Source organism: Equus asinus, chromosome 6 (genome assembly GCF_041296235.1).
Source record: "Equus asinus isolate D_3611 breed Donkey chromosome 6, EquAss-T2T_v2, whole genome shotgun sequence".
Classification (NCBI taxonomy): domain Eukaryota; kingdom Metazoa; phylum Chordata; class Mammalia; order Perissodactyla; family Equidae; genus Equus; species Equus asinus.
In genome coordinates, this window is record NC_091795.1 from 75307304 (window position 1) to 75332128 (window position 24825).

At 40.2% G+C, this 24825-nt stretch overlaps 1 protein-coding gene across 2 annotated transcripts in view; it reads right to left on the reverse strand.

Annotated features, from left to right (window-relative positions):
• TTC27 (tetratricopeptide repeat domain 27) overlaps positions 1-17284 on the reverse strand; it is a 176440-nt gene extending 159156 nt beyond the window's left edge. The window contains exons 1-5 of one of the 2 annotated variants that reach the window (XM_014854931.3): positions 16981-17284; positions 15654-15831; positions 14443-14572; positions 8413-8553; positions 4002-4104 (exon numbers count right to left, since the gene is read on the reverse strand). In XM_014854931.3, the coding sequence (XP_014710417.3) occupies positions 4002-4104; positions 8413-8553; positions 14443-14572; positions 15654-15831; positions 16981-17080 (652 nt within the window). In that variant the 5' untranslated portion in view covers positions 17081-17284. The remainder of the gene's footprint in view (positions 1-4001; positions 4105-8412; positions 8554-14442; positions 14573-15653; positions 15832-16980) is intronic. The other variant, XM_070512289.1, reaches the window with a different exon arrangement.
• Between the last annotated feature and the right edge of the window lie 7541 nt (positions 17285-24825).

Below are 24825 nucleotides of genomic sequence, written 5' to 3' on the forward strand. Positions count from 1 at the left end.
ACCTATATTTATTATTTTAATAAATCAGTAGGTTCTCCATGGAAATGAATATTTATGACCTTCTGCATCAAAATGTCAACCAGGACATTTAAAACGTAAGCTAAAACCAAAATCTCTTCTCATGAGATTATTTTAATGTTACATTAAAATGAAATCCCTATGGATAATTATAATTAGATAATCATATTTAATACATTTAATAACATTCACTCCAAAGTATCAAATTTATATTAAACAAATCAATGCATACATCAGTCACCAAGAGACTAATCTCTTGAACAACTCTTTCGACGTGGAAACAATCTAACCCAAGAGTCACAGAGCTGCCTGTAGATGTCACAGCAGAACTCTCAGACAAAGCACTTTAACCTGTGCTCTCTTAGACAGTGACTTCTCCTTGAGCTCATCTGCAAACAGCTACACCGCAATACTGCATCCCACGTACAACACGGAACGCATTTTCAGTATCAGATCCTTCAATAAATGGTTGCGCGCCCTTAAGCAGTCTTTAGAGAATCATGGTTTCATTAGTGAGACATCCAAAAGAGTGCCTTTGATGGTGCTGAAGAACATAATTTTCAAGATTCTAACCCACTCCTTTCACAGATGTGATCAGTCCAGCAAAGTTATGCTGATGTTCTGACAGGCTCTACCCCACTACATGGTACTGATGTAACATTCCTGGACACAGCAATACAGACCACAGTTGTTCATAAAATCCTTCCTATACTCCAGAGACCGAAAAAAAACGCTGCCAACTTTCTGATGATCCTTCAAGGGCAACATTTCAAATATAATGTTCTTCTCTGCACAGTGAACAGTTTTTCAGTTATACCTGACTGCTTGGTCAACATTTGGGTCAAATCCCAGAACAAAATATTTTTTAACATAAAATTGTTTATGAAATGTTGCAGTTTAAGACTATCTGCAGACCTATTTAGACATAGCCAAAATGCACCAATTTGTGACTAGATGAAATGAAAAATGTCATTGATTAGCCTAGAAGAGCAACATAAAAAATTCTTAGTACAAGGCAAAGTAAATGATATGCTGAATTATACTGCAGGAAAGAACTGAGACCACTTGGGGAATGAGTCACTTAGAGTCATATTTTCCAGATATCTTACTTAACCCTTTGAGTTTGGGAACTTAATTTTACCTCTTAGAAGAGAATTCTCTCTAAAACACACCATACGGTTCCCACCTTTTAAATTAGCACGTAAGGAAGGTACTTTTTCTTTTCTTAATAATTAAGGGTCATTATTATGAACATTCATCACAGAGATGTGGTAAAGATATACATAAATGCAGATTATATAATATGAGATAAAACGAAGAAATGTGACTTTTCCTATAGCAATTGTATCAAATATGATTTCCTTAAAAAAAAAAAAACTCTCAGTAAAACCTTTTTTGTTCATTTACCAATTTTCCATCAAAGCATAATGAAGCATAGGAAACTGAATGATTTCCTACACAGTATATTGTAATAACCTTTTTTGAAAATTAAATAGTGGGCTGAATCCTGATGCCATCGTCTTCCAAATGTTTTCACTATCCTCTGCAAAAGGCAACGTTTTTTTCCCATTACTATCAGTGACATTCAGCTCATCCCTGGCTTTCAAAACTTTACCCATTGTAACCAATCATTAACTCAATAAAAAATAATAAAAAAAAAAACTTTGCCCAATTTCATGAACTAGAAGCTTATCCCCACCTCTTTCTCCCTTGCACTAAGTTTATTTATGGAGTGTATCTCACTTCATTTCAAAAATATGCAATGGCATGAATGAAGGAAGACTCAGTCTACACATTTTTCATTTTCCTAAAAATAGAAAGAGGACAATGATACCCACTGAACTGGGCATCAGGTCTGAATTTTCTCCAAGTCCCACTTCATATTTCATTTTGAAAAGAACTACCCATCCAGGCAACAGTATTAAGAGAAGATTGAAAGTCCCACATGGTATCTAGTTAGGATCAATTTTCTCACAACTTCTATAATATTCCACTTTTTAAAAATGTCTTATACAGATGTTAACTCAGATAAAAACTGCTATCAAGATGGAGGACAAATAGAGAGTTCTACAACTTCTCTAAAAAGTGCACGTCTATCACTGTCCAACAAACATGTACTAAATGTTAACAGTTTTCTAGGCATTGTGTTTCTACATTCTTTTGCTTCTGTGCTAAGCAGAAACAAGTAAAACATCAGCTCTCAAGAAGCTCACAACCTAGACAGTTGCTTACAGTCTTGTGAAAATACAGATGGTTTCATAGGCTAAATATGCTCATAAAAATCTTAGGAAACCCAAAAGCATTAAACCAAAGACTTTTGCAGAAAAAAGGGATAGACTGTTTTTCAGTTCTGTTACTTAAGAAATATCATTGTATAGAAAAGTAAACTCCTTACATTTAATAAAACAACTAATCTGCCCATTATATGTCAGGTTTAAGTCCCATGGCAGAATAAACATTTTTTTATACATACAAAGTTTGGCCTAAAATGCCCTTGCTTGTTTCACAGCCCTACATTACTTAAAATCCTGAAAGAATATAAATTGTCTAAGTCCTGGTATGAACAACATAATTGAATCAATTATTATACTGACTGAATAATATTTTCCTTTCTTTCTCTTTTTGAATCATGTATATATGTTCATTTTATCTAAGATTAACATATGCTTATGTATTTCTGTCCTAGAACAAAAAAGAACTGAGAAATTAGTTTCAACTGATCATCTAGCTTAGTAATATTTACTAATATTACCATATTACTAATATTACTAATACAGTATACTAATATATATTAGTATATTACTAATAATACTGAACAAACTAATGTCCTTTCTAGTGTATTCTGACCTAGCTTGTTACTATACAGAGGTACTGTTGAAGGAGACAGACTCCAGAAAGGTACCGGAGCTTCTTGTAATTACACAAGCATACACATAAGAGTTGCTTTATACCTTCATGAAGGTGCTACCTCCATCAAACATGGGCCACTGCTTCCCCACGCAGAGGGAGGCTACCCACCACTCCCCCAACCCGCAACCACACAGATGCGCACACATAACTCACTCCACACTCTCGCAATGTGAAAGGAGTGTGGGCTTTGGAATCAGACACACCCTCTAGGCGGCTCAGAAGCTCACTACCGAGTCTAGGTTCGATTGTGTTCTAGTATACCTGCACTACAAGAGAATTTGGTTTGTTTTTATTTTGTTTTGTTTGGCAACTTTTGCCAAGAAAATCGTTTCAAAAGCCCAGGGAAACCAAGTGTCAAGGTACCCAAGATTTTCCTTCTTTTTCAAAATGCTTCCCTAGGAAACATGAGGGGCATCTGCAACAAAGGCATTTACATGGGTGTGTGGTTTATAACTACAATTGGAAAATTTTATACATATTTTAGGCACTTTTCTATATGTACATTATATATTACAATAGAAAATAAGGAAACAAAATGTAAAAATGCCTCTCTACCCATTGTTATCCTCAGTAAAATATGTTTTCTGCCAAATGTTTAAAAAACAACAAAGCCTTTCTTCATGTACTCAACAGGATATAGGACAAATAATTTCCTATTCTGCATGCAATTTGGCACAATTTACTCCAGCTCAAGTTAGTTAAGAACTGTTTTCTTTAAATAAAGGGAATTCACATTTGTTTCCAATGAGGCTTCGTAGATTAAAGAACAGAGAAAATATTAAAATACTTTTAAGCAATTTGTGATAAAATTATGGTGACCTACACAGAACAAATCACTCTTTCTAAGAAGGTAATATAAATGATAGTGATTGCCTTTTTTAAAAATTCAAAGACGAAAAGAAATTCTATAATGATGCCCTAATAATTTGTGATATTCCACATCCAGAAAAAAAGGAAATAATGTCAAACGAAGAGTTACTAATACCTTTCAAAGAATAAACTGAAAAGGAAAGTCTCAGCCAGGAAATGAGAATGAAGCTAAATGCCCATATCAAACAAAATCTGATACATACCTTGATCAATACAGGCTTCAGCAAGAGCAAAAAGCTGAGGCGAGCGTTCCTCAAGCAACTGCTGATGAATATTTACACACCTCAAAGTCCACCACGGCAAGCTCTAGAAAAAGAAAGCACCATGTAAGCTGAAACAAAAGGACACTTTAGAAAAAATTTTTACATTAATTGAAATTAATTTTTAGAACTGCTTTTTTACTCTTGTGAAATTAAACGTATTCCTCAATAAGCTTACCCATCCACGGCTATGTCTTCAGTAACAATACCCAAATCCACTTCGACATCTTCCACAAGAACATCACCTCTTTTAACCAGTGGGGCTTCCTGACGCCATTTTGAACTTAACCATCTCCTCCTCTAAAACGTCCATCGTAATCATCCTGCCCTGCTGGGCACTCTATCAGCACCATAACTCAGTACCTGCTCATCTGGGAGGCCTCCCCCAAGAACCTCACGTGGCGGTGGTTTTTTCGCTTGTCTGAACTTCCAGCACATTATTTGTACAGCCTTTGCAACACATTCCACTGTATTCATGTATGTCATCCCTAGCTTTCAATGTCATCTGCCATCTATCCAACAAGATGAGAAATCAAGTCTTACTCATCTCTGTATCCTCCTCCAAACAATGTATTTTGCACAAACTACAAAGTAAGGAATACCTTGGATTCAGATATTCTCCACAACTGGGAAGATCCCTTCCACACCTTTGTAAAAGCTCTTCCATGAGTCTTCTCCCACTAGTTTGGCACGCATTGGTCTCTCACTTCTCTGAACTTCTACACTATTCCCAGAAGTTAGCACCACATTGGACAGCTCTTGTGTTTCAAGTGTGTAACTCTACCTGGTCCGTACATTTTTGAGGGGAGAGACTGCATTTTATACACTGTCTTGACTTATGTCCAGGCTGAGAACACAGTAGCTTTTTCTCCATCCTCTGATGCTTGTTCTTACTTGATCAATACAACTTTATTTTTAAAAAAGGAACAAAAAAAGCAAACAAGGCAATACAGAAGCATACACAGTCAAGAGTGAAAGGCTCTCTCCTGCTGCCTCAACGTCCTCCTCCTTTCCCAGAAAAATCCACGAGAAAGGTTTATATTCTAGATCTTCCTGTGTGTGTGCACGTATGTGTGCAAGTTATAATAAGTATTAAATATCTCTGATAGGTTCATTAAAGTATCAAGTATGACCATGCATTGAATCATCTAAATTAATTATTACTATGTTACTTTGAATTATATTGCATGAAGGTGTGAGAAGTTAATTTTCTCTTTTTTTGCTGAGGAAGATTTGCCCTGAGCTAACATCAGTTACCAATCTTCCTCTTTTTTTGCTTGAGGAAGATTAGCCCAAAGCTGACAACTGTGCCAATCCTCCTCTATTTGTATGTGGGCTGCCACCACAGTATGGCTAATGAGTGGTGCAGGTCCACGCCTGGGATCCAAACCCACAAACCCAGGCTGTAGAAGCAGAGCACGCCAAATTTAACCACTAGACCACAGGGCCAGCCCCTCTTTTTTTTTTTTTAAAGCAATACCTATTAATAGGAGACCATACTTAATTAACAAAAGCTTTTTTTTTTTAACTTGAACGTAATTTCTTCACGTGATGAAAGGGTAAAGCTGCCTGGTTCCTTTCTAAACTGTTACACATAATTGCTGCAACAATGATGTAATCACAAATGAATTTTGACTCTGTGACAAAATCCTTTCTAATTATTAATGCTGCCCCTCAGTCCATGTAAGGAAAGGTGAATTATCTAACAGAAGGAAGCTTCACATCATTTTTAATTGAATTCCCAGAGGTGCGGCCTCATTTTCATTCTTTTCCTATCACTCAGGCTAATGAAGTCAGTCCATATTTCAATTCTCTGTCCCTTATCTGCTGTCAGCAATAAGTGAGTCAGGTTTGGCAGCATATTCTTTCCTTTTCTAGACACGGGAATTTAGATAGATCCAGCCACAGGGATTGCCCTTTTAAGAAAATATACAACATAAGATGTTGAACTCTTAAAAATCAGATCTATAAACTAACTCTTAACCCAAAATCTTTACATGGGGGAAGCAGGAATGTGAAACAAATGAAGAAAGCATACACTATTTTTCTACTAGAAAATAAAGGTGCCTTTTTTCTATTTGCCAACAATTGCTTAATAGGAAATTTGAGGCATTAATAAAAAAGGAAACTTGAAGCCTTGCTTTAGATGGTTTCTAGATGCTGTCTCCTGATTACAGCGCTTATTACAGAATGTTTTGATTGAGAAGTCACATTGGTCAATAACCTCCTAGAAGGCAGGAAGCATTAGCGTACTCAAAAGGCACCCAATAAATGTTTGCTGACTTATTCCATTTTATAAACAAGGAAACTGATATTCAGAGAAATTAACTAGTATAAGGTCACACAGCTGGTAAGTGGCTGAGCCAGAAAAAAGTCTGGTCTGATTTCAAAGCCAAGACTCTTTTTACTCAACATTTACATATTACTAATACGAGGCTATATATTTCACAGATTAGGGGGTAGAGGAAAATCATCTTTTATAGTTCGACAAAAACAATATCACAGCAAACAACTCGATACATTCCTCAGGAGTTAGCCTATTCAAAATTAATTTAAAAGGTTAAAATTAACTTAGATAAATGTGTGATGCTTCTTTGTCATTTTATCTTCATTTATCGAAGAAGACATTTTTAACATCAGCATTTAGAGAACGATATAGTAAAGAGCCAAAGGGAAAAAAACTTTAATTTTTCAACTGAAAGGCAAGATTTCAGCACAGAATGATGTTTGCATGGTGTTATACAACAAGAGAAGAGGGTTTTGAGCAGAAGTCAAAAATCATTTAACATCTGCCAAGAAATTAAGGTGACTTGTCTCTCCAACCCTACAAAGCATGACATCTACAACCAGCAGTTCACACATTGGCTTATTCTCCTAAGTTGTTGATAGCATATGTATCTTTTTACAAACGATGCTTAACACACTTGCTGATGAAAGTTTTCCACCAACAAAACTTAAAACTGTATCACTAGCTCACTAATGACATTAGTCTCACTAGAAAGAAAATAATGCCATTTGGCAGCCTCATGCCTTGGTGACACTTTCTTTAGAGCCAAGTACTATAAGACCACTTAACTCAGATCAACTTGAGAAAAAGTTTTTTGATCAAGCTAACATCGCTAAAAAGTCAAAGGTAAGACATTATACCTGCTAGGACAGGTGGAAAGCCCTCTATTAAAAACTCTTCTAGCACAACTGATTGCAAATTCTCCGGCTCTCAGGAGAGTTGCTGAAACAGGCATCATGTCCCTTCTTGCCTCTTCTTTGCCTAAACTTAAATGCTCAGGGAAGCCCTCATACAACACGGACTACGTCTACATTTTGCCTAGAGAAATACTGTGTTTCCTAAAAGTTTTCAGTTAACACTCAAAAATTGGGAGATTTCACATAAAATTTAGATTCACTATTTCTGGCAATATGGAGTCTGCATCCTCAAGTTACAATAATCAAAACAGGAGTCAGCAAGCTACAGCTAGTGGGCCAAATCCAGCCCACCACCTGTTTTTATACCACCCAAGAACTAAGAACAATTTTTACATTTTTAAATCATTTAAGAAAAAAACAAAAGAAGAAGAATATTTTGTGACATGTAAAAAGTCTAAGGAATTAAATTTCAGTGTCCATAAATGAAGCCTTATAGGTACACAGTCGCACCCGTTCATTTACATACTGTCTACAGCTGCTTTCACAGCGCAGCGCACAGCTGCAGAGCTGCAGGGTGGAGTGCTTGTGACAGAGACTGCACACTACACAGCTGACAACCTCCGCTAAACCCCCAAAGACTGGCCCCCCCAAATCTCTGTCTCTCTCCTGTGGTTTCTGCTCACCTCCCACTGCATATTAGCTTCCCGTGATTATGAGTCTTCTTCTCATTAACTTATATGTGAGCTAAAAAAACCACATAACACATATTCAACAAATGCTCTACTAAATCCAACCCAGTGAAAGAAGGTAGGATGTGAGCCAGGAAAAAGTAATGAAGATCCACAGCAAGAGTGAGAAAAGTTTGCCTATTGTTCATTATCCTTATGTGAAATTCATAAAAGACTATGAAGGATGTTTTTAAACCTATATTTAAGATTCAGAAAATGAACACTGATACTCATGCACCCACACACACACATATATATAATCCTATTAAAGAGGATATATAATATAATTTCATTTTATACTAGATGAATCTCATGATGGGAGAAAGTTTTTGCTTATTTTCATCAGATTTTAAAATTAAATACCTAAAGAAGACTTAGAAAACAAATATACCAAGACATTGTCAGCACACGTAAAGTCTGATGCTAATCAGCACAAAAGTCACTCCTGGGTATGCCTCTCCTGGCTCCGTTTCTTCCCTTACCTGAATGGCAGTCAGTTTATGTCTTATATTCACTAGGATAACTCGTGCTAATAACAGCAGCAGAGGCTTCGAGGCCAGGCTGTAGACTGATTCACCATCTAGAACGAGTAGACTCAGAACAACCGCATCCAGTCCTTTGACCTGAAAAAAAAATTGTAAGCTAAGATGATATAATTTAACAAAATGTTAATCGTCATACATCTTGTTATAACACATATTTTCAGTTAATTCAGCTTTGAAACAAAGGCATTGATCCATTACACAGCAGCCAGCACTGACAGTCATAACATTATAAATGCCCTTAGTGATCTACAAACCAGCCTGCCCTCACAGATGGCCACCCATCTGCTTGTACCATAGAGGAACAGGGAAGTCAAGAAAATGCCAGCATTGAAGAGGCATCATGACTTTATAGATTTACTTACAACAAAACATCACCTCAATGAAAAGCACTGCTATGTTAAGGTATTTATATTAAACACCTACATTTCACATATGCATCACTAGCTCGCAAGTGTCATCATACAGCATGTCCGCTCCATAACATTATCAAGCTAAACAACAAGGTCTTAGATGTCAAACACCGAGTAGGAATATAACCACGGACCAGAGTAAAGGCTCCAAAAAAGGGATGACTTTGAAAAATTCACTCCTCAGCTACAGAGAGATCTACAATGGACAAGGCACCTGCGTTCCTAAAACACAGACTGCATAATTTTGACAGCTGCCACCAAATACACAGCAAGAATGCTTAACCGTTAGGAACACAGGCTCTAAGCTCACAGACACAGCAGGATGTCCTTTTTCTGCTTACTAGGGGGGCATAGGGAAATTTTTAATGGAAGCCTCAGTTTCATCAGTTATAAAATGAAACGATAGAACCTATACTTCATAGGGTTCTTGTAAGGATTAAATTAAATAATCCAAGTAATAATGCCAGTGCCTGGCTCGACACTTTGCTGAAGTATTCAAGAAAGAAACAGCCATGGGTTCCTCCTCTGTCCTACCTTCATCATCATTAGCAAGTGTAACAGAGGAATAAAGACTAAACATGAATGACCACCACCTCTAAACCACACGTAAAGCTTACGGTTACCTACACTAAGGGTAGAAGGAATTTTTTTTGAAAACTTCAATAATTAAGGAACTGTTTTGAAGTGATTACAACTGCCTCAATTTTTAGAAGGAAACAGATATAAAAAAGTGCAGTACAAAACTATACAGAAGTTAGTGACTGAACAGAGATTCTAGCCCAAGTTTTCCAACTCGTAAACCAATGTTCTTCCCATGCTGCCTTCCCCCCAGATCTCTCTACCTCTCCCTGCCCCTCAGCAAAGTCCAGGGCTATGCTAAGCATTAGGAGGGCTCGAGGACAGGGCCAGGATCACTTCTAGCCCTCTGACTGGAACAACCACATTATGGTGCTGTGGGTAACTGAGATACGAACACTAGAAGAGGACCTGGTTTGGACAAGAACCTCGCCATGAGTTCAGTCTTGGACACGATGAGTCTGAGGTACCTTGTGAGACCTCCAAGTGGAAGTCCTGAATACACAAGTGAATACACTGACTTAAGACCTCGAGAGAAGAATCTGCTTAATGTGCCCAAACTGGACTCGCAGGCTCATCGAATCATCTTGTCATTTAGACGGATATAACAACCTTTACTTCCTAAAGTCTGAATAAACCAAACTGGTGAAGTACAAGAAGATACAACATGCCTTTAAGAAAAAGAATCCTTATTCTAATCATTTTATTTATTTATTTTTTTGAGGAAGATTAGCCCTGAGCTAACATCTGCTGCCAATCCTCCTCTTTTTTTGCTGAGGAAGACTGGCCCTGAGCTAACATCCATGCCCATCTTCCTCTACTTTATATGTGGGATGCCAGCCACAGCATGGCTTGATAAGCAGTGCCATGTCCACACCCGGGATCCGAACCGGCGAACCCCATGCCGCCAAAGCGGAACGTGCGAACTTCACCGCTGTGCCACCAGGCCAGCTCCCATCTAATCACTTTAGATAAGAAATATGTCTACTTGTTCTACCACAAATTTAGATCATTATCTTCTAAATGAAATCCGTAAAGATAAAAAACAAGTAATTAAACAGAGCAAGAAATAAAAACTTATACAAAGAGAGAGCTCATACTAGACTACCTGGACAGCACGACCTCTGCTATCAAAGCCACAGACTGGTGACCAAAGCTCCTACTTGTCAACTCAAAGTTCTCTGAGATGGTATTAAGAAGGCAAATAATAAATAAATAAATGAGTAAATGAATGAATAAACAAGCAAATTTCTCTTCCTAGTGTCACCTTGCATCATCATGAAAATATTAAATGCTTTTCTATCTTCTGCTGAAGTAAATCAGCCTCTGTCTACCCCTGTGACATAACACTGATATTCCAAATAAGTTCAAAATGTGCTTTCAGAGGTTTTGGGAAATGGTCCATTTTTAAAAAGGATTGTTTATATTTTTAATAAAAACAGACAAAGGTTACAATTCCCTTAGGAACAATTCCTCAGTCAAGAGAGCGTATGACATAAAAATACATATTTGTCAGCATAATAGTGAAAAAAATTCAACATCTGGAAGTCTGAGGTAAACTTAATATAAAACCAGATTACTAGGAGATCAACCTTTAAGTGTGAGAGGTGACCTGCTGCTCAGACAGGGACTTTTCGTGCTTTTCCTCCGAGGCTGGTTAGCACCAGACGTCAGAAAACAGTGCTGAAGATGCCAAGGCCGTAAGTCAGAAGCAGGGAAAATTAATTTAGCTCTGGTGACTATACTCCATGACCATGAAGTATATTCACAAACATCTGTGCTTCACAAGAACCAAAAAACATGAATCAGCCCAGGAAAGTGACAACTAGAAAATACTGATGTGCTACTCCCCAGTTTAAAAACTTCCACTCTATCTTCCAAATCCCCAGATGGCTGGTGAAGACTAATACTTGAATAATCCTTTTAAAAACAACCTGACTTTACCAAGAAGAGTTGACCGTGCATAGGCCCCAGGGTACAGCAACTCCACTCAAAATATACACACTACAGCAGAGTTCCCAACTCAGTGCTGGGCAGGGGTTTCAGCGTGTCAAAATATCAATCCCCTCAGCCCTCAGGGGGCCCAGCTCTAGCCTGGGGGCCAGTAAAAACAGCCTCTTCCATTTAGCACACTGCACCAAATACTATCATTTCTTAAGTATGCTGTGCTTTGAAACTCTTGCAAATGATTTCCCGAAGATGTGTTCCTAATAGCATTGTACATAATATATTGCAAAAAATGGAAACATCCCATATGGCCATCTAGAACGGATATACAAGTTGTGATATATTCATACAATTGGAATACTATACAACAGTAAAAATAAATAATGAGGGTCGGCCCCGTGGCCAAGTGGTTAAGTTCACACCCTCTGCTTCGGTGGCTCAGGGTTTTGCTGGTTTGGGTCCTGGGTGCAGACATGGCACCACTCATCAGGCCATGCTGAGGTGGCATCCCACATAGCACAACCAGAGGCACTCAAAACTGGAATATACAACTATGTACTGGGGCGGGAGGCTCTGGGGAGAAGAAAAAAGAAGACTGGCAACAGATGTTAGCACAGGTGCCAATCTTTAAAAAAAAAAAATGAATGGGAAATTTCAAAAATATACCATTAAGCAAAGCAAGTCACAGAAGAATATATACAGTTTGTTTCATCACTATAAAGTTCAAAAATTAGCAAAACTAAATAATATGTTTTCTGGGGACACATATATAGATGCTAAAACTATGAAGAAAAGGAATGGAATGATTAACACAAACTTCCTGAGAGTGGTTCGTGAGAGAGGGGGCTGGGGAAACTATCAGCAGCACACACAGGGAACCTGCTAAGGTGGCATTTCTCAGCCTTTTCCAAGTCAGAGCACACGTAGAAGATGGGTACACCAGGTAACTAGAGAAGGCTGCTTAACCAGAAGACACCAGTTCAAAGGCCCTCCCCAGCCCAGGCTCCACAGAGCCACTGCAATGGCAGAGAGGCTTGACATCTGGGGAAGAGCAGGCAGGAAGTTCTGTCCTACAGTGCTGGTAATGTTCTCTCTCTCAAGCTGGGTGGTAGGAACAAAGGAGTTTTATTATTTAAACTGCATATATTTTGTATGCTTTTTTGAATATATATGGTACTTGTAATTAAAAAGCTAAAATCAAGGTCTTAGTTAAAGTTTCCTATAATCAGGTCTGAACCTCATCAGGTCTGACCTTTTACTGCTACTCCAACAGGCTCAAAGCATCGCTTTCCCACAAACACCACGTTCTCCCCTCTACACTTCTGCTCACATGACTGCACCTAGAAAGCATTTCCGCCTCTTCTCTACCTATCCATTTCCACATCACCCTGCAGGTTCTAGCTAAAGGTCCACTCCCAACTAAAAGGTCTTCTCTGACAAAACTCACTTTCCACATCTCTTCATTAATTTCTGATTACATGATTCTCTCACGTAACCCATTTCTGTACTGCTTTGAATAGTTACCTGACGTTACAGGCACTGCTACACTAGCATAGTAGAACGAGTACTGGATTTGGACCCAGAAAACGTGGATTCCAATCCCCCAGCTAGAAGACCCACGACAAGTTTCCTTCCCCACTGTGAGCTCCTCAGCTATAGAATATCTCAAATTGATAAACACATGTGAATTAAGAACCACACAGCAATGCTCAGTAAATACTTATGACTTTGACTCTTTGGCGGATTTCCAACCTACACTGTAGGACTGTAGAGGTCAGAAACTGTTTCATACAGAATAAGAGAGGGAATGAGATGTTCCATGTAAGTACATTTCTGGATAATTGAAGCATATCTCTTTAAGTGCCATAATCTTTGGGATTATTTTACCCAGTTTGGTTAAAAACCTTTGTAAAGTGTAGGTTAAATTCCTTTCTTGGATATAAGATTCAGAAGATCTTTTAACCTTTCAATAATGATTGCGGGTTAGCATTATGAATTTCAATTATTCTACTGCAATATAACACAGTGGCTCCCTACGCTGATGCACACGGAGCTCATCATTGTGGCTGCCACACTATGCTTGCTTTTGTACTTCTCCTTCCACCCCACCAGCAAATTATTAACACTTATTTCTATCAGCTCCACTCCCCTTCATTTGCTACTTCTAATTCTGAAAAACCAAGTAACAGCAAAAGGTCCCTTTTGCTGCATAAGCTTTGGATGCTAAGGGGCCCTTTTTCCAGGCTGAGTGATTGCTGTCTATGCTCTAGATCTGAGGTGACTGGATAAATCAAAGTTTCCATTGGACAGAACCAGACTTGGTGGTGAACAAGATGCAGTCCATACAGAAGTTAAAACATAATGATATACACTTGAAATTTATGTATTATAAATCAATGTGACCTCCATAAACTTTTTTAAAAAATTAAAGTTACCGTACTTCTTCTTAGAGCATGTCATACTCACCAAGCCCTATGCATATGTGCTGGAAAACTCCTGAGGAATTCGAACTGCAAGCTCTACTGATGATCTACTGACGCAGGTCAATAATATTACCCTCATATAGGAATAATAATTATCACCACGGAGCACCTCTGTGCCAGGCACTTTAAGAAAGTATTTGTAATATAAAGGAAATCACCCCTGGGAACCATTCTTAAACACAGCAGCAAAATTTAACTGCAACAAAACTAAATAGATTTCTAAATTTGCTGCCTTGCCAGAAAAGATCTTTATGTAACTGCAGAAATATATGCAACCGGGTAACTGGTGCTGCTGCCTGCACTTTAATAAAAAGAACGGCTAACAGCACTCCATGAAATGGGAAGCATCTGAAGAGGAGTCAGAGACTGACAAAGGAACTTTTGGAAATATCTGAAAATCTGATCAATGAACAAGCATTCTTAGAAGGTTTTGTGCAAGCTATTAAGTCTTGTTTCTTTCCTACTTACTATTAACGCCAGTTTATAAAGACCAGTTCCTAAAGAATAACTAATAAACTAATAACTATATATGAACTTTCCAAGCAGCATACCTCACTGAATTGCTGGAACAAAAGAGATGGCAAGAAATCCTGAGGGTGTAAATCCACAAGAGGCCCCGTCCAATTACTCTGAACAAAAAGTTGCAAACTGCTCACACCAAGTAGGAATATCAGCTGTTGTCTGCATATAAGAATAAAGAAATAAATATGCACCGCTATCATTGTATATCCACACATATTATTTCATTTCAGTTTTATTAAGAAGAACATATCAACCAAGATTTATTGCGATTACTCAAGAGCATTACAAAAACATTTCTGAAACCTAAACAATTTAAGTCTGCAATGTCCAACATTATAACCATGAGCCACGTATGGCTCTTTTAAATTTAAATTAATTACAATTAAATAAAATTTAGAATTTAGTCCCTCTGTTGCAGTGTCCACATTCCAAGTGCTCAATGACAAACGTAGCTAGTGGCTACCGTACTGGGCAGCACAGATACGGAACATTTCCATCATCACAGAAAGTTCTCTTGAAAAGCACTGCTTTAGGTCCTGAGCAGGCACTTGCAACTTTTCTTGCATTTTATTTAACAGCTCTGACGCTGCCAGATGATATATGTAAAACTGATCTGATACAAAAGAAAACTGCCAAGAAGTTGTTTTTAAACATTTTTACTGACCCTGTCTTACCAACTGCTAGAACAAAAAGACCCTTAGAAATTTTACTTGAACCTACTTTTTTTCAATCCTGCTTTGGCTTAAGACAGGTGTGGGTAAACTTTATCTGGCAAGGGACAGATATTAAATATTTTAGGCTTTTTGGGTCACATGTGTTTCTTTTTTTCCAACTCTTTAAAAATGTAAACAGCATTCTTAGCCACGTTGACCCACCAGTCATAATTTGCCAACCTCTGGATTAAGAAAAAATAGGTGGAGATTCAGCTGTAACAAATAACAGCCAGAGAATTCTGGTGTTTCGTGTGAAGAGAAAATAAAAGCAGTCACCTTCTTCTCCCCATGTCCCCTGGGGGATCCTTCTCCCCTTATCCCGTTTAAGGAAAAAAAAAAATATCAAATCCACAAGCCTGTGGTAGCCAGAATATAAAGCTCTGGATGCACCACAACTGAGAGCAGAGCAAAGCAGCAGCAACACTAGAGAAAACAGGTGACAAAAGAGCCTGTTGTAATTAGAAAACTTGGGAAAAACAGGTGTGCAGCAAGATCTTAAAGCCTTCATATAACTGTCAAAATTCTACCTTTCCGTTTTGTCCAAATCTGCTGAGTAATCCAGGAATGCTACTATCTGCTTCTCTAGGTAGCTGTCAATCTTTTCTTCAGTCATCGTTGTTGAATTAAAAATATTTTGAGTCACTGAATTTAAGAATATAGCCTCATAGTTCCCTTCTAGCAGCAACTGTAGATAAGATCCACTCTCTGTAATACAAAAAGTTAGCCCAGTAACCCAAAAGAACAATTATTTTCATACTGTAAAGGATAATATTATTAGGCAGATCTACCCTTTTAGTACACAAAAAATGCAGATACTTAGAATGCTTGCTATACATTAATCACAAAGCACTGAGCAAATTCCTATTATTACACAAACATCACTTCTCCTAGAATTAGAAGCTCATCCACATGATGAGCAGCAAGGTAGAAGTTAGACCCTGGAATAATATTCCTCATTAGTAAGTATTATCACCTTTCTTCTGGGAATTAGAAAGATTCCTACTGACAACAGACAAGTTTCCTCAGTCAGGATTCTAAGACCTCCCACCAACAGACTCCTCCTACACCCACTACACTCCCTGATGAAAAGTTGGTTCGCTCATTGTTCCTCTAATGTCCCATGCACATTCCTGCCTCTACACTTCTACACTTGTGATTTCTCCTGCTGAACTTTTCTCCACTTGTCAGTCTTACTCTTTAATCAAAAATCAGCTTGTCTTACTTCTTCCATGAAACTTTTCCAGACGACCAGACTTCAGAAAGTACCTCTCTCTTGAAACACCTATTGTGTACACACACACAGCACTTATATAATGTCCTAACTTGTTATCTCTCTTCCGAGTGCAGCCTAAACCAGATGTGCCTATATCCCACTAGTAAATGTGCCTTTTAACTCTTTCTCTCTCCAGTAAATGTGCATTGCTCACAAGATTACATCTTTGCTGCCTCGTTTCAGCTGTTCTGCTTACCAGCTGTTTCACCTTAAATAAATTACTTAACCAATCTGAACTTAAAAGTCTTCATCTGAAAAATGCGATTAAAAGTAGTATCTACCTTACGTGTCTATTATAAGGATTAAATGACTGAAGACATGTGAAGGGCTTAGAAAAGTAACTGACATTACCATTATTATTACTGAACCTGCGCGGTGAGAAGTTTAGGGTAAAGACACTCACGGAGCCTAAAGACCACGCCCACCACGTCAAGGACACAACAAACCAAAGCTGTAAGAAATCAGCTAGATTTTGGTAGGAAGAATATAAAACAAGGAGGGATGAGAACCCAGCCACCACCACCCCTTCTCGCCACAGTCCCCACGCTGGCCTAAGTCCCTGGCAGGTGCACCTCTCTCACCTGAGCCGGGGACTCCCTCCTGCTTCCATTGCTGCCGCTCAGCCTCAGTGGAAAAGCCCCTCAGAACTGCCAGCTCCGGGGTCCACATCAACCCGGACATCGCTGCAGCTAAAACGTCTTCCTACAAGGGCCACACAGGACTCAACAAAAGAAAGTGAAAGGAGGAGGGTCCAAAGAGCCGAAGTCTAGAGGCGACAGTTCCAGTATATAAGTCCACAACCCTAGAACCCCATGTGTGGATACAGGCTCATGGAGGCGGCCATGACAGCAGCGCGGGGCATCCTGGGAAACACACACCGTGCTCAGCACCGACTTCCGCCTAGGAGGCCAACCAGAGTCATTGGTACTGAGCAGGCCCCGTGGAGATGCCACGTCCCGAGCACAGGATAGGCGGAGTTGGAGGGGAGTGGCTGATCTCCGCCCCGCCCCTAAGGGGGTGCTGCCGCGAGGAGCAGAAATGGAGGGCGTGGAGTCCTCGCGGACCGCCCACCGAGGACTCGGGTTAAAATGTGGCTCAAAGCTGCAGTCTTGCTCAAGCGCGGTTTAGTTGGAGGGTCTACCGCTTTGATAACTAAACCCTTTTGGGTCAGAACCCTCCTAACTTCCTGATGAAAGCAGTAGTCCTTCCCGCAAAATGCACGTGGGCCCTACTACCAACGTTTGGGTACCGTGGCTGGGAGTTAGAGACCCTGTAAAGTGGAGTGCGTGAACCCCAGGTTAAGAACCGCATCAACAGAGGCTCTTTATTCCTGAGTGAACTAAAGTGTAAGAAAAGTATCTGGTTTTGATACTGATAGCACGTAAACCATGACCGAGTGGGACATCTGGCCGGACCGCTGGCGCAGCGACGTTTTTGGAGGATAGACTGAACGCTGTCGAAATCCGCCTGCCACCCCTCCTGCCTGCTGCTGAGCACAGAGCTGATGGCTTATCCGCACGTCCTTTAGTCTTCACAGCAGCACTCCTAGGCGAAAACCAAGGCTCCGAGAGCCGGAACTTGACAGCGGGGCACTCTGCCCGAGTCGCCTTGAAGCCTGCACTCAGTATGCCACTCACGATGCGGGAGAAAGCTGCAGGGTAACATCGACCACGCAGGATTCTTGGAGGAATCACGTGCAGCTCTCTGGAAGACCCTCGCCCAGTACCTGGCTCCAAGGCAGAAAAGCTAAATAATTCTTAATTCACTCTGTCTCACTACCTAGAGCCCCTCTAGACTTCGGAGGGAAGAGGTTCTCAGCTCAGTTCAGCCGCTGCCAGTAGATGCCAAAGGAAGCCAGACCTGAGCTCTAAGAGAAGAGCGGATGCCCTAGGATGTCTTCTCCCTGAGAAGTAATGAAAAGCTATTTGTGCAGGGAATGGTATTTGATCAGTGTGTCCATATGGTTTTCCAAGCACAAGATCCAACACTGTCAAAACTATTTGACAATTGTTAAAAAGATCAACAGTTGTAGAAACACACTGACCACTGACCACTACACCAAGTTCCTCACTTGTGTGTGGAACCCCATTGACCCATACTGTGAACTTGCAGCTTTCACTATAGTTCAAGGTTGGTTTGTTTTAAATAATGTGTTATGCTAGACAGTGATTGTAATTAAGTCTGTCTCCCTTCAGGCTAAATGGACTCCAGTAATAAAATGGGCTGAAAAAATATGGTCTCAGTTCTGGCCCAGTGGCATAGTGGTTAAGTTCACCCACTCAGCTTCGGCAGCAGGGTTTGTGAGTTCGGATCCAGAGGGCGGACCTATGCACCATTCATTAAGCCATGCTGAGGTGGGTCCACATACAAAATAGAGGAAGATTGGCACAGATGTTAGCTCAGGGACAATCTTCCTCAAGCAAAAAGAGGAAGATTGGCAAGAGATGTTAACTCAGGGGCCAATCTTCCTCATAAAAAAAGGAAGAAACAAAGAAAAAAATATATGGTCTCAGTTGAAAAAAAATACTAAATGGAAACGGAGCCGGTGGGTGAGATATGCTTTAGAATCAGTGTGGAGTGCTTTGGCTGGGCGGTCTGTTGGGAATTCAGATGTCACTATGTCTTTTTCTTGGGCTTGTCGGATTTTTCAGACAGACTCTTTGAAACTCCTACCTGTATGGTTAGGGCCTGGCTGCCAGAGTTCCAGAGCCAAGTGGAAGGAGAAAGCCAGGAGTCTTGGGCTGGCCCCGTGGCCAAGTGGTTAAGTTTGCGCCCTCCACTTCAGCAGCCCAGGGTTTCACCGGTTCAAATCCTGGGCGCGGACATGGCACCGCTCATGAGGCCACACTGAGGCGGCGTCCCACATGCCACAAGTAGAAGGACCCACAACTAAAAGATACACAACTGTGTACCGGGGGGCTTTGGGAGAAAAAAGAAAAAAATAAAATCTTAAAAAAAATTTAAAAATTTAAAAAGAAAAAGAGAAAGCCAGGAGTCTCAGCATTCAAGACCCAGTCTGTATATCCGACAGTCTACAGCTCTACACACCGCTGCGGACCGGGCGGGGGAGCAGCGCGCAGTGATTCCAGCTGACTGACTCAGCTTTGCAGGAGTCCTCCTCATTTTAGCGCCTCCTCCTCCCACCCCAGAGCTCCGGTCCCACAGGCCTCTAGTGCTTCAGGGATCATTCAGTGTAGATAAAAGTCTACCTTAGCTTTTCCCATTCCATTTTTAGGATTGGGCTTTCTCGGGTCAGCTAGGTCACTTATCTAGCTTCCCAACAGTGTTACCAACTCTCATCTCTTTCATTGTGAGTTATGTCTTAATTTTTTTCTTTACCATAGTTTTAACAGGTTTCTGAAGGAAGAGAGAAATTAGATGCATTTTTTAAAAAAATTTTTTAAAGATTTTATTTTTCCTTTTTCTCCCCAAAGCCCCCTGGTACATAGTTGTGTATTTTTAGTTGTGGGTCCTTCTAGTTGTGGCATGTGGGATGCCACCTCAGCGTGGCCTGATGAGCGGTGCCATGTCCGCGCCCAGGATCCAAAGTGGCGAAACCCTGGGCCGCCAAAGTGGCAGGCTTGAACTTAAGCACTCTGCCACGGGCCGGCCCCCTAGATGCATATACTTAATATGCCATGTTTACCCAGAACCTTAAACTATATTGTAAATGACACTTCTCTCCAAGCAGCTTCAGGTTGGATACATTTATGTACTTTAATTCTATCTGATGTCTTTTTAGGTAGGAAAGGGGAGGCAGGCTCTTCTCACTAGCTCAAGCATGGAGAAGTCGGGATGGTAACTAGCATTTCATGACCCTTCAATCCCTTTTCACATTCTTTAACGAATCTCATGTTTAATAGTAATAATTTTAAAAATGTTTATAGCAGTATTTTTAGTAATAGCCAAAAACTGGAAACAATGCAAATATCCATCCACAAATGAATAAACAAATTGTGATATATTTGGACATTGGAATACTGTTCAGCTGTAAAAAAATAATGAACTATATATATACATAACGTACACAAATATCAAAATAATTATGCTGAGTGAAATAAGCCAGAAAACAAGAGAATATACAATATGATGCCACTTATATAAATCTGGAAAATGCAAACTAATCTATAATGACACAAAGCGGATCAGTGGTTGCCTGGGGATGGGGAAGATGGAGCGGAAGCAGAGAGGGACTCTACAGAGAAACAAGGACACGTTGGGGAGTGATGGCTATGTTCTCTATCCTGATTGTGCTCATGGTTTTGTGGGAATATACATATGGAAAAATTTATCAAATTGTATGGTAAAAAGATGTGCAATTTATCCTATGTCAATTATACCTCAATAACACTGTTTTTAAAAAATTGTCTGTTGTATAAGGCTTAAAAACTGATCTCCCAAGACTAATATTCTTCAAAAGCCTTCTGCTTACATACAGTTCTTTCTTCGCATCCCACTGTGGGAAACACTTCGCAAAACACTGTGTCCCTCAGAACAATAGCTCCACAACCACCACTAACCCTCAGAGAGTTAGCTAGCCCTTCACCCGTCCAGAAATTCCCTTGGGGCCATTACTATTCTTTTTTTATCTTTTCTTTTTATGTATTTATTTATTTAATTTTTGGTGAGGGAGGTTAGCCCTGAGCTAACATCTGTGTCAGTCTTCCTCTGTTTTGTATGGGGGACACCACCATAGCATGGCTTGATGAGCAGTGTGTAGGTCTGTGCCCAGGATCCAAACCTGCAAACCCTGGGCCACTGAAGTGGAGGGCATGAACTTAACCACTAAGCTACTGGGCTGGTGCCTGGGGCCATTATTTTATACAGACTCCTGACCTCCTTAACCCTTGTTGAATTTACATTTCTGGCCATGCACCTTCCTCCTATTTTCCCCCTTACGGAGGCATAATGCAGAATTTCCCTATCATACAGTACTCCCAACTAGAAGTGTTATAATTGTGTTTATTTTTCACTGTAGACCAAAAGTTACCGTAAACATTTTAGTAGAAGCATGAGTATGGAGAAGATGAAATGTTTTGATGGGCCAGGAGCTTTTGACACAAATAAGAGAAGAGAAAGGAAACAAGTTCACATGGATGGAAGGCATAAGATAAACCAGCTATAGTGCTAAGCACAGTTAAATAGATGTCTCATTTAACTCTTACAATAACTTTTTGAGGGAAATATTAAGCTAGTTTTTCAAATGAGGGAGCAGAGATAAGTACCTTTCCCAAGGTTACGCTAGGATTTGAACCTAGCCTGACCCCCAAAGCTCCATGCTGTACCTCTGGCGAACAAAGATGGATGAGAAGTACATGAGTGGATGTAGGACAGGGCAAATAGGTAACTAAGTAAAATAACCTCCCTAGGGAACATGCTGGAAATAACTCTGGAGCCAGGATCAATGCAGATGCAGGAGATCCCTCAAAGCAAGGAGTGAAGAAGCAGAGGAAAGAAAGGATGCATTTGGTTGAGGTGGAAATGTTGGTAGAAGGTAAGTCAGGCTGGAGACAGAACAAGACAGCCACACTCCCTAATGACAAGCAACCAGATCCTGTAAGATTTCATTCAGAAACCGCCCTCGTGAGTCAGGGCCAAAGCCAGGCAGCCCAGTGATGTCCCCCTTTACCTTGTCTTTGGGGATCTTAAAATTTGACGATTCTGGGGCCAGCCCCGTGGCCAAGTGGTTAAGTTTGCGTGCTCTGCTTCGGCGGCCCAGGGTTTCGCTGGTTTGGATCCTGGGCGTGGACATGGCATGGCTCATCAGGCCATGCTGAGGCGGCATCCCACACGCCACAACTAGAAGGATCCACAACTATATACCGGGGGGCTTTGGGAGAAAAAGGAAAAATAAAATCTTTAAAAAAAAAAAAGAAAATTTGACAATTCTAACTGCTAGCATGCTTCCCCTAAAGGGTGTGCTGTTGCCCTCACAAAGCAAACAAGACCTTTCCCTCTGGTAAGTCTCAATTCGGCTGAAAAAGGATAAGGCTTTCAAGGAGACTTCATTAGATGCAGCATGGAGACATAAGCGTAGCTATAGGAACAATGCCACTCAAGCTCACGCATTCTGGGCTTGACCCAACCAGCCTTATTTAGAGAACGCTCTCTCTCCCTTGACTCTGGAACTCTCTTTTGGCTGCTTAGAATCACACAAGGAGGCTTCTGTCCTGGGCGCTGTGCTTTAAAGGGCCCCCCGTATATCACAAACACACAAAATAAATCAAAGACTATGTGGGGGTTCCTGTCATTCAAGATCTAAGGACACAGGGTGACCTTGAACAGCTACTCTCTTGATTTACACTGTTCAGGCTCCAGAGAAAAGGCATCTCTGCATTTTATCTATGTCCTTCAAACAAAAGGCTCCTGGGTCCAAATGCTGTAAAGGTGTGTGGGTTGTGCTGCACGTAATGTGGGAGACAGGCACTGACGAATGAAACGTACAGGAGGAGGGAGGATTTGAGCTGCAGAAGCTCCCAGGTAAGAAAAAAGACAGGGGCCAGCCCGGTGGTGCAGCGGTTAAGTTCACACGTTCTGCTTCTCGGCGGCCTGGGGTTCGCCGGTTCAGATCCCGGGTGCACACATGGCACCACTTGGCAAGTCATGCTGTGGTAGGCATCCCACGTATAAAGTAGAGGAAGATGGGCATGGATGCTAGCTCAGGGCCAGTCTTCCTCAGCAAAAAGAAGAGGATTGGCAGTAGTGAGCTCAGGGCTAATCTTCCTCAAAAAAAAAAAAGGATAATTTGTCAGATCTCCCTCTCAGCATGGATGCAACAGATTCTTGCATAATTAGTGTCATTTCTCAGTAAGAATGCACTCAGTAATGAAGAAAATGATGTCCATTTTCTTGCAACTCCTTGTGTTCTACTTTCGGTTTTGGAGGTACTCATGAAATAGAATTTTATTTGTGACAGATATGGACAGTGGCCAGGAGACATTTACCAATTTGAAACAACTCAGATGTAACATTCAAATGAGATGAAATATGTTTGACACATTACCGATTCTTTACATTAGCAATTAGATGACATTAAACACTAGAAATACAGAGTTTTGTTTCTTTAAAAAATAAGATTGAACTAAATTTAAAAACAATTTTAAATTTTTTACCTTTCTTTAACCAGTACTGATTCTACTTTGTATTTTCCCTTTTAAGTTTAATAAATAATTTTAAATGTTTTAGAAGAAAAAATGGAAAACATGAAACTTTGTCAACATTTACTTAAATTTACATTTTCAATGAAAGTACATTCAAACTTTATATACTTTGAATAAAATTACATTGTATTTTTTTTAATCCTTTAGTTCAGCAGTGTTCATAGAACCAGGAAACTTTTTTTTTTTTTTTTTTTTTTTGCTGAGGAAGATTCACCCTGAGCTAACATCTGTGCCAATTTTCCTCTATTTTTGTTTGTGGCTGCAGCCACAGCAGGGCCGCTAACAAGTGGTGTAGGTCAGCACCCGGAAACCAAATCTGCACTGCTGAAGTAGAGTGTGCTGAACTTAACCACTAGGCCACAGGGCTGGCCCTAGGACACTTGATTATTGTAGTGAGCTGACTAGTGGCCTCAAAGATGTCAGGTCCTAATCCCTGTTCCATTAATAGGAAAAAAGATGTTCACAGTTGTGGCTAACGATTTTTATATGAGATAATCCTGGATGATCCGGGTGTGTCCAAAGTGCCGTGACTAGTGTTGTAGAAGAAAGAGGAAAATAAAAAGGGGCCAGCCCTGTGGCCGAGTGGTTAAGTTCACACACTCCTCTTTGGTGGCTTGGGGTTTCGCTGGTTCGGATCCTGGGTGCGGACATGGTACCGCTCTTCAGGCCATGCTGAGTTGGTGTCCCACATGCCACAACTAGAAGGACCCACAACTAAAATATACAACTATGTACTGGGGGGTTTTGGAGAGAAAACGCAGAGAAAAAAAAGGAAGAAGATCGGCAACAGTTGTTAGCTCAGGTGCCAATCTTTAAAAAAAAAAAAAGAAACAGGCAGAGGGACATTATACACAGACACACAGGAGAAAGATGTGTGGAGATGGAGGCAGAGGTTCGAGTGATGCACCCACAAATCAAGGAATGCTGGCAGCCACCAGAGGCTGGGAGAGGCAAGAAATGCATTCTCTCCTAGAGCCTTCAGAGGGACAGTAGCCCTGCCAACACTGTGATTTCACGGTGGAGACGTTTGGTCTCCAGAACTGTGAGAGAGTAAATTTCTGTTGTTTTAAGCCATTGAGTTTGTGGTAATTTTTTACAGCAGCCCTAGGAACTAATACAGTGAGTATTAAAACATAGTTATTGATTTTGTAGAGATAAAGACAAGATCAATTGTTATGGAATAAATATTTAATAATATGTTAATTATGTATGTCTTTATTACTTATCCAAACATTCCTGGCCCATCAACAGAATACTTCAACATAA